This window comes from Arachis ipaensis, chromosome B10 (assembly GCF_000816755.2).
Source record: "Arachis ipaensis cultivar K30076 chromosome B10, Araip1.1, whole genome shotgun sequence".
Classification (NCBI taxonomy): domain Eukaryota; kingdom Viridiplantae; phylum Streptophyta; class Magnoliopsida; order Fabales; family Fabaceae; genus Arachis; species Arachis ipaensis.
The window spans coordinates 25,828,156-25,838,161 of NC_029794.2; the positions used below are offsets into that span (position 1 = coordinate 25,828,156).

At 35.3% G+C, this 10,006-nt stretch overlaps 1 protein-coding gene and 1 long non-coding RNA gene across 2 annotated transcripts; both read right to left on the reverse strand.

Moving 5' to 3' along the window:
- On the reverse strand, positions 287-976 carry LOC110268307. Its single transcript, XR_002356496.1, has 2 exons — positions 777-976; positions 287-644 (listed from the first exon to the last, which is right to left on the reverse strand). It is a non-coding gene; the product is annotated as an uncharacterized LOC110268307 (long non-coding RNA).
- LOC110268292 lies at positions 4,415-5,707 on the reverse strand. The gene is made up of 3 exons (XM_021114264.1): positions 5,458-5,707; positions 5,226-5,312; positions 4,415-5,111 (listed from the first exon to the last, which is right to left on the reverse strand). Exons 2-3 carry the CDS (start codon positions 5,286-5,288, stop codon positions 4,617-4,619), a joined length of 558 nt encoding a protein of 185 aa, XP_020969923.1. The 5' UTR covers positions 5,289-5,312; positions 5,458-5,707; the 3' UTR covers positions 4,415-4,616.

A 10,006-nucleotide genomic window follows, 5' to 3' on the forward strand; every position in this document is an offset into this window, starting at 1 on the left:
GTCACCCTTGGCCGTCAGAAGACCAATGACATTTGAAAAGTAAAAGCGATTACATTTGCCCATCAGATTATTTGACATCATTAACAATACTATATAAATAGAATATCTTAGCAATTACATGTTACCTATAAGATGTGATTGAGCATTGGTGTGGTTGAGTATGACTTCGTTGGGAACAAATCAGAAGACATTCTCAGGAAAGGATGGATCATCAACCAGTCGAAGTTGAGTATCCCTCTTAAAGTAAATCCTGCTAGCATGATTAGTGGCCTTATATTTTTTTATCATTAATGGCAACTGAAAAGTTGCAGATGGTATATATTTTTTCCTCCACCAACTCATCCTCAAACAGCCTTCGCTGTGGATTCCTAATGGAACATTGGATGCGATCTCCCTGTATGCAAATCATGGCGGTATATGATGCATATGAACGTGCAATTCACGTGGTAATTCATTAAGTCAGCGGATTTTTTACATAGCCCTGGTCTGCTAATAAAACCAACACATAAAGAAATAAAACTAAAAAGCTACATTATGTTAGCTAGCTCACCAGCTGATCCATTGCCACAAACTCCAAAGTTTGTCTTACGTATTTCTGCTCGTCAGGAGACAATGACCAGATTTTCAATACCCTTAGCTTGATCCTATAGATCAAATTGTCATTAGATGCATCAACATCCTTCAGGTAGTTGTAGGTGCTTTCCATTTCAAAACAATATATGGTTATAGTTGTAACAAATTCTAGTTTAGGTGTCAAGTAAGAGATGTTGGACTACCTGGTCTTGGTGATGTATTTATAACCACTTGTGGCGCTTGGATATGAAGGGGGTGAATGAGGTTGTTATCATAAGGTCGAGACAACACTGGAAACTCCAACTGCCCAAAAAGTGGTTGATGCACTTCAGAGAGCTATTCTGAATGTACACACGTAGTAGCATGATGTGATAATTTCATAACTTAACTGTTGGTTATTGATTAACATGAGTTAATTTTAATCAAGCATAACATTTTCAATAAAAGAAAAAATGAGCGCGATATACAAAATATATGAGCAATAAGCAAATGAAAATTAAATTAAATGAGATTAGAACAAAAGGAACGCATTTCTTGTAATAATTACCCAGTATTATTGAAGATTAAATATATTATGAATAAAGATTAAATATATATAACATAAATAGAAAAAAAATATAAAAATAAAAAGACTTATAACAACTACAAATAAACACATAAATATAAGAATGTAAACTTGTAGAATGGATCATGAAAAAAGATGGGGTTATCACAAATGGCAGGCATAAGTTGTGAAAAAAGGTTACGCTTATCTCTACCTTTAATAACAATAAAATGACGAAGCCGTTGATAAACTACTATTTCATGGTTTATATTGTGTTTTATTTGTGTGGTTTTATCACGATCTTTGCCCACTTATTCATTAAATAAGCATGCATTTATATTTCCTTCCTAAAGATGTCTTATGGTAGAAAAATTGCTTCCTAGAGACTTTTAATTATGTATTTTATTTCTCCCTTATTCCATTCGATGTCGTGATCTGTGTGTTAAGTGTTTCAGGCTTTATAGGGCATGAATGAGTTGGAGATTGGAAGGGAAGCCTGCAAAAATGGAAGGAACACAAGAAATTGAGGAGATGACCAGCGAGAAGCAACGCGGCCGCATGGATGACGCGACCGCGCAGAAGAGAGCAATTTGCAGCGACGCGGCCGCATGGACAACGCGTCCGCGTGGCAAAGCAGAAACGCAAATGACGCATCCGCATGAGCGACGCGATCGCGTGACGTGCGCGATCTGCATAATCTGTAGAATTCGCTGGGGACGATTTTGGACCCTATTTTGACCCAGTTTTCGGCCCAGAACAGCAGACTAGAGCCAGAGAACATGCAGAAACAAAAGACGACATTCATTCCGCATAGTTTTAGTTTTTAGATCTAGTTTTACTCCTCCTCTAGGTTTTCTCTCTACACATTCATAGTTTTTAGGATAGGTTATTTTCATTGTTTTTGCATTGGGATATTGAGAAGAGTTATTTGCCTCATCAAGACTTCGACATTCTAGTTCATTCTCTTCACTTGTCTCTTACTCTTCCATATTCTTTAATTTTATTTGATTTTACGATTGGATTATTTTAGCTTTTATTAATATAAGAATTACTTTTGCTTTTAATTAATCTTTTCATCATTACTTATCATGTCTTTCTTTAATTCCTACGTTGATGTTATGAATTTTACATTTACAATGAGTGAGTAGTTCCCTAACTTGATGGAGAGTTGATTGAAAGGAACCCTTGAGCGGAATGTTCAAGAGAAAGGTTGTAATTGAGTTTATTGTTGGCTTGCTCTCTAGTTCCTAACACCAATCCTCCTAAGAGTGGATTAGAAATTTTGGATAGAACAGCATTCCAACTTGTTTGACCTCCCTTTACTTAGTAAAGGATAACTAAACGTAATAATTCTCAATTGTCAATTGATCTTGAGAGTATTCCATCAAGAATAGGGCTTCCATGTAATCAACTCCCAGTCAAGGTTTTTATTTAAATTTATATAAATTCTCCAATTTAATTTTCTGCCACTCAGTCAAACATTTTTGAAAACATTCTGATTAATAAAATAGCACCCTTTCCTGCAACTCGTTGGGAGACGACCTGGGACTCATACTCCCAGTATTTTAATTTTATTTTCTGTGACACCCTTCTAAATTGATAAGGCGGATTTTTGGCGAGTTAAGAACTATATTTGCAATGTATATATTCTAACAATTTTTAATTCGCTAATTTCTGCCCGCATCAGCCGTGTTTACTGACAGTGAGGGAGGAAGTAAGGCGCCGGCGAGGTGAATACTCCACAACATAATTGAGAGAAATGTAGAGAAAAGATCGTGTTGGGATACAAAGCGCTGGAAGACGGTGACGCTGTGCACAGAGTTTGCGACGACAAGAAGATGATGACCAACCAAGAGCCCCTCGTGATGGCAAGAGGAGTTCTTCGATCAAGTGGTTCACGACGAGGAGAAAAACGTCAATGGGAGAGACGTTTGGTTCGGCACGATACATTGCAGCTGTCATGTTGCCGACGGTGACAGTACCATCGACCGAGGAGATAACTACGGCGATGGTGGGGGCTGGTAGTTTTGATGATGACAGGGGTTTGGCAATGAGGTTTTGCATTAAATTTGATTTGGGGAGTGGGTTAGGGTTAGAGGATGGTGGATCTTTTTTTTCATTAAACAAATTAAAAAAAGGGGAAATTCTTTAAGGAAGACCGGTCGGTTCAACTCATATTATGGTCTTTGGCAGGCTCGATCAAGAAGTCACCAAGGGTATCTCACACCCTTTTCATTTCAACCCACTCAATATAATGATTGGCACTTATTTAATCGCTTGAACCGATTGAACCGGTTAGTATAAAAAAACATGTACTTACGTTAATTGTGAATATTTGTTAAAACATTCGCTTTCTTCAAAACCATCAGTTTATGTTAATATTGAATCCCTAAGGAAATACTGGCTGTTTTAGAATGGCTTTTTTAGGAGGTCAAAAAGCTAGGAACATTAAACTTTGAGTACGTCTTCTTCAGATGAACGTGGGACTTATAAGAATACTTAATTCTCCATTAGCACATGTGGCTATATACTTAATCGTACATGGTATGCATGAAATATGTTATAAAATAATGCATGCCAAGTTGCAATCCATGAAGGTTGGCAACCATTCTTTCAAGCACTAAAAAGCCAACTTCATTAATATTATATTTGGGATCAGTACAACTAATTCCATAACATATAACGCTAACATATAACGGTAACAAAATACATTAAAAGTCAGACCCATTGCTAAGTCATCAGACATAATTAAGTGATTTGGTCTTTACAGACGTAATATAGTGACAAAGATGGTGGTTTCATCATTAGTGGGCACTGAAAATCTGACAACACTTCCACACTTTAGTCCATGGTCAATAGAAAATCTTCTCCATCCCCTTATAAGGAAGGCTTCTGATGACCTCAGACTCCGCCAACGAAGCTTCATTACTATAGGTGGGTTGCAGAGCTCCCTAACACGAAAAAAAATAAAGTCTCGAAGGAAATGCTTGCGACGAAAAAGCAGAAGGAAGAAGCTGCCAAATGAATTTATCAGGTTGTTGAACCGTTCAGTGCAGCTAAATAGTTTTTAATAAAGTTAAACATGTCCAACATGGTATATAAATTTGAAAAAACATACCATAGAGTAGTGAGTTGACTGATACTTGGATATCATCCTAACCACAGAATAATACTCTAGTCGTAGAGGAAAGTGTAGTGGCAGGACGACGTGGCTATTATGAGGTGGTGGTGGTGGTGTAGGGTTGCGGCTATTGGGAGACACTGTATTATGATTGGTAACAACACCATGGCTAGTATTTGAATGGTGAATAGTCTTCTCTAGCGGGGCAAATATGTTACCAGTTGGTGGAAATGTTACTAGGCGAGGAAGGAACACCAGAAAAAGATAGTAACTGTGGTATTGGAATAAATTGTTCCTGTTCGACATGCTTGTTAGGGGAGGAAATGAATCTACCTGAATAAGGTTCAAGACCGGCATAAACGGTGGGATCAACGCAAGTTAATGTGTCGACAACTCATTGTGGAAGACTATGTGCTGGTTAATTGTGTCAGCCGAATTTGGATTAAAGGGAGTAGAATTATCTTGTTGATGCAAGATTTCAGGAATTGCTACAAATTCAACTGGATCAACGACGGGACTTTCATCACATATATCATCAGATATGTCTATTACTTCGTCAATAAGAACGGATGGCTTGACCTCAACAGTAAGCTTCAGTGGTGGGGAACACAGCTCTTTAGAGCGCATGTAATGGTCCTTGACATTAACGACTAGGAACTTGTCTCGACTAACATAACATACACTCAACCAAACTCCTTCTTTTAGGCCATAAAGCACAGTAAGATTATTATAGCCATGAGCAACTATACCCGTTCGGTGACACTTGTCGATAACCACATCAACCTCATTACCAGCAAAATCACAAAATGTCATGGAGTTTGGGATGACATCTTTGAATCTCCGAAAGAATGTGTATGGAAGTTCACCCATCCCCTTCAAGACAAAAACCATCATAAGTCAAATGTATAGTAGACTATCATGTGACATAAAGAGAGAATATCAGACATTGCTAGAAAAAATAGCATATGGATTGGATAAAATGCTTACCAAATCTGGGTTTATCTCCATGTAAAAGTATTGCCCTTGATAGTAAGAGTTCAAGCTATCCATTTGACATGAACAACAATATATGGCCTGATGACAAAACAAAGTTGATGTTAAATGATGGTAGGCAGTAACAATTCCAATGAATTTGATCACAACATATATACGATGGTCATGAAACTTCAAAATATATGAGGACTGTAATTAAAAAAATAAGACCTAGGGCACGACTTACTTAAGGGAGAGAACTTGAAGAACGACAGTGGGTTACTACGTTAGAAGGAAGCAAATGTTTAAAATGGTGGCCTGGAAATGGAGGGTTGGAAACATAGTTGGATGTGAGGGTATATGCACACAGCTGAGCTTATCTTATAGCTACCTCTGATCATAATTACGGTACAGACACACTTTTAATATAATGAAATAGTTATAGTTGTTGTCATAAGATAAATATCATCACAATTACATTAAATTAAATAATGCATTTATATAAGTTTCAATAAAATTATGTGGCCAATATAGTTTTAACAAAGAATGCATATATATATATATATATACTCAGTATGTGGAACAATCAATTAATGAGGTTGCCATCCAGTGCAATGTTAATCTCTGTGCTATTTATAATAATTAGATTCTAATATGATTTCAATATTGAAAAGACAACACCAATACTGCGATGATGATGTCAGAGGATTTGTTGGTCCCGATACAAACCGACTCATAAAGTAAATACATTTAATCTGGCTTGAAGACTCAGATAATAACCTACTCAATATATGACAGACTGGCGAGAATAGTATGCCTTTATGTAGTTGTACATCGTTTATATATAGATATATATGATGATGTATGATATGATATGATATGATCATATGATACAGGAATACATGATATGATATATGTTATGATATACCATCAATCAATTGTTAATGAGTGATATGATAAAACACGTGTTGATTGAAAGAATAGAAGACCTGGGTGGATGCCACGTAGTAGAGTCCACTACCGAAGAAACCTTGTTTTCAAGGATTGTTATAGGATTAGCCAACTTTAACGTTTTAAATTTATAATTTAGAATTTAGGATTTAGAGTTCAAAGTTTATGATTTAAGATTTATAATTTAAAATAAACAAAATAATATTAAAAAATTTACTGATATTGAAAAATAATTCTATGAAAAAGATGTATTTGTGTGAAGAGAATGAAAAATAATATATATAATCTATCTTAAAAAATTAATAAAAATAAAATAACATGTTTTTAAAAAAAATATTTAATTATCTATAAAAATAAATGTTTATCTCTTCATCATAACATGCACCTGTATTTACCTAACATTACTCTGACAATAATGCTACAAAACAAGCACGTTAGGTCATTAAGTCTCTCTTTAACAATGATCGATTTATTAGGAAGGGCTATGTGAAGTTAAACTAATGTTTCACATAATTTATTCCTTGTTAAAGAAATGGTACAAAATTTACTACTAATTATTAGTTATTACATTGTTTCAGCTTTAAATTTTATCACAGGAATTATAATCGATACACACTCCAAAATTGTTGTGGAAAATGATGAATCAAACACTATCTGAATTTTGAAGAGTTTATATAATATATAGTTATTGTAGAGTGGTGATTATGAGTTTATAACACTTGCTGCAATTTCTTCCTTGTTTACAATGGTGATAATTTGAGATGTTAGCTACTTCTTACTTAAATATAGTGTAATAGAAATAATTAATGAAGATATATACATAGAATTACTCTCTAAGTTTGATTCGGTTAAAATCTTAGCCACATAGTGATTGGATTGATCCCTAAATGGTATGTGGAAGAAAGCAAATTACATCTTTTCCATTGCTTTATAAAGTAGGTCCTTCTATAGTCCTACCAAGTACCAATAGATACTTGATTGGCTGTAGGTGCATAATGTCTGGTAAATTTTGAGAATGTTAATTTTGATATTGATTTTATAGAATTTAAAAAGAATCTAAAAATTTTTAGATTGTTCTATAAAATTTGGAAGATCCTAAAATATTCTGGAAGATTATAAAACACTTTAAAAAATATGTGAATATATATAAGATCAGCTATGCTAGATGCACATCATTTTTAGTCACTATTTTTAACCATATCTGTATATGTATACAATAAAAAATTCAAAAATTAAAAATCAAAACCCCACTCTCAGCCTCACTCTCACTCTTTACACGTGCTGAAACCACCCTTCCTTTTTCTCCTTCCATCACTCTCACTCTTCGATGCGACTCCATCCTTATTCTCACTTTCAAGCGCAATTTTCCTTTCCTCTCTATCCAACGGCAAGATTTTCCTTCCCTCTCTCTCCAGCAGCACGATTCTCCTTCGCTCTCTTTCAGGCGCGGTTGCAGTTCTCCTTCCTCTGTCTCAAGCGCGGTGTTCTCTGTCTCAAGCGCAGTGCCCTCTGTCTTAGGCGCGAACTTCTTTAACTGCATTTTTCTTGTTTGATTCTGCAAGGTAAGTTTCTATTCTTTATACTTTTATCATCTTCTTCGACGGCATTTTTCTTGTTCGTTTTGAGCTTCTATCAGTTTCTTCGACTGCATTTTCTTTCTTCATTTTGAGCTACTATAAATCAATTTGTATTGTGCATATTTTGTACTCTCAAACAAAAATTTATACTAAAATTTTTTAAGTTAAAGTTTTGAACTGAAGTCTCAGTATGCTAATTTTAACAATTGATTGATAGTATAGTTGTTTTGTTTAATTTTATTGAGTAGCTTGATTTATTGGGAATCTCATAATATAGGAGGTCACTTATATGCATTTTTTCTTTTCAATAGTCATTAAAAGAAAATATTGAAGAGCTCTTGATTATTAGTAGACTATTAATTGATTATAATTGGATTTTTGTGATATGAGTTGGAATATGTTTGATTATTATATTGAATGAGTTTGAATATGCTCAGTTTTTAAATCATGATATTATAGCATAGTTGATATCTACAACATGTTTGATTTTTGTTATATGATTTGGAGTATGTTTGATTATGTTCAACTTTTAAAACATGATATTACAATATGTTTGATTATAGCATGCTTGATATTTGATTATTGAGTTTTAACTTTTTTTTTTTACTTTTTAAATTTGATTGGATTTTGGTTGCTTACTTTGCTAGTTTCAAAAAATGCAAAAGAAGACTACACCAAAACGAGTAGAAAGAGAACCAGAAAACAGGAACACTAAAGAAAAAAAATGTATCCAAAAAACATCGAAGGAGACGGAGTAGAGAAAGGTATCATGTCTTTAGTTTTTTTATTTTTTATTTGGCATCTATATTTTGATTATCTTGTTTTCTATGTTGACAAAGTTTATTTTCATTAATGTAGTATTATGTTGGCATGAGATGCGCACCAAAATTGTTAGTAACACTACTATTTAAATGATGCACAACGCAACGAGATCCGAGCAATGGATTTTGGATCCCTCTTGGGTATTGATGAGTGGATAATTTATACGCTTTTTGGCATTATTTTTAGTATGTTTTTAGTAGGATCTAGTTACTTTTAGGGATGTTTTTATTAGTTTTTATGTTAAATTCACATTTCTGGACTTTACTATGAGTTTGTGTATTTTTCTGTGATTTCAGGTATTTTCTGGCTGAAATTGAGAGACTTGAGCAAAAATCAGATTCAGAGGTTGAAGAAGGACTGCTGATGCTGTTGGATTCTGACCTCCCTGCACTCAAAGTGGATTTTCTGGAGCTACATAATTCCAAATGGTGCGCTCTCAACGGCGTTGGAAAGTAGACATCCAGGGCTTTCCAGCAATATATAATAGTCCATACTTTACCCGAGTTTAGATGACGAAAAAGGGTATTGAACGCCAGTTCTACGCTGCAGTCTGGAGTTAAACGCCAGAAACACGTCACGAACCAGAGTTGAACGCCAAAAACACGTTACAACTTGGCGTTCAACTCCAAAAGAAGCCTCTGCACGTGAAAGCTTCATGCTCAGCCCAAGCACACACCAAGTGGGCCCCGGAAGTGAATTTCTGCATCAATTAGTTACTTCTGTAAACCCTAGTAGCTAGTCTAGTATAAATAGGACTTTTTACTATTGTATTTACATCTTTGGATTATCTTTTGATCCTTTGATCAAGTCTTGGTTACTCCGGTTCCCCTCTGGGGCCGAGACCAATGAACTCCATTATCACTTATGTATTTTCAACGGTAGAGTTTCTGCACTCCATAGATTAAGGTGTGGAGCTCTGCTGTTCCTCATGATTTAATGCAAAGTACTAATGTTTTTCTATTCAATTCAACTTATTCCGCTTCAAAGTTATCCATTCGCACCCAAGAACATGATGGATGTGATGATTATGTGACGCTCATCATCATTCTCACTTATGAACGCGTGCCTGACAAACACTTCCGTTCTACATGCAAACAAGCTAGAATGAGTATCTCTTAGATATCTAATACAGAGGATCGAGTCTGAGATATTAGAATCTTCGTGGTATAAGTTAGAACCCATGGATGGCCATTCCTGAGATCCGGAAAGTCTAAACCTTGTCTGTGGTATTCCGAGTAGGATCTGGGAAGGGATGGCTGTGACAAACTTCAAACTCGCGAGTGCTGGGCGTAATGACATACGCAAAAGGAGGGTGAATCCTATTCCAGTATGATCGAGAACCTCCAGATGATTAGCCGTGCCGTGACAGAGCATTTGGACCTTTTTCACAAGAGAGGATGGGATGTAGCCATTGACAACAGTGATGCCCTACATAAAGCTTGCCAT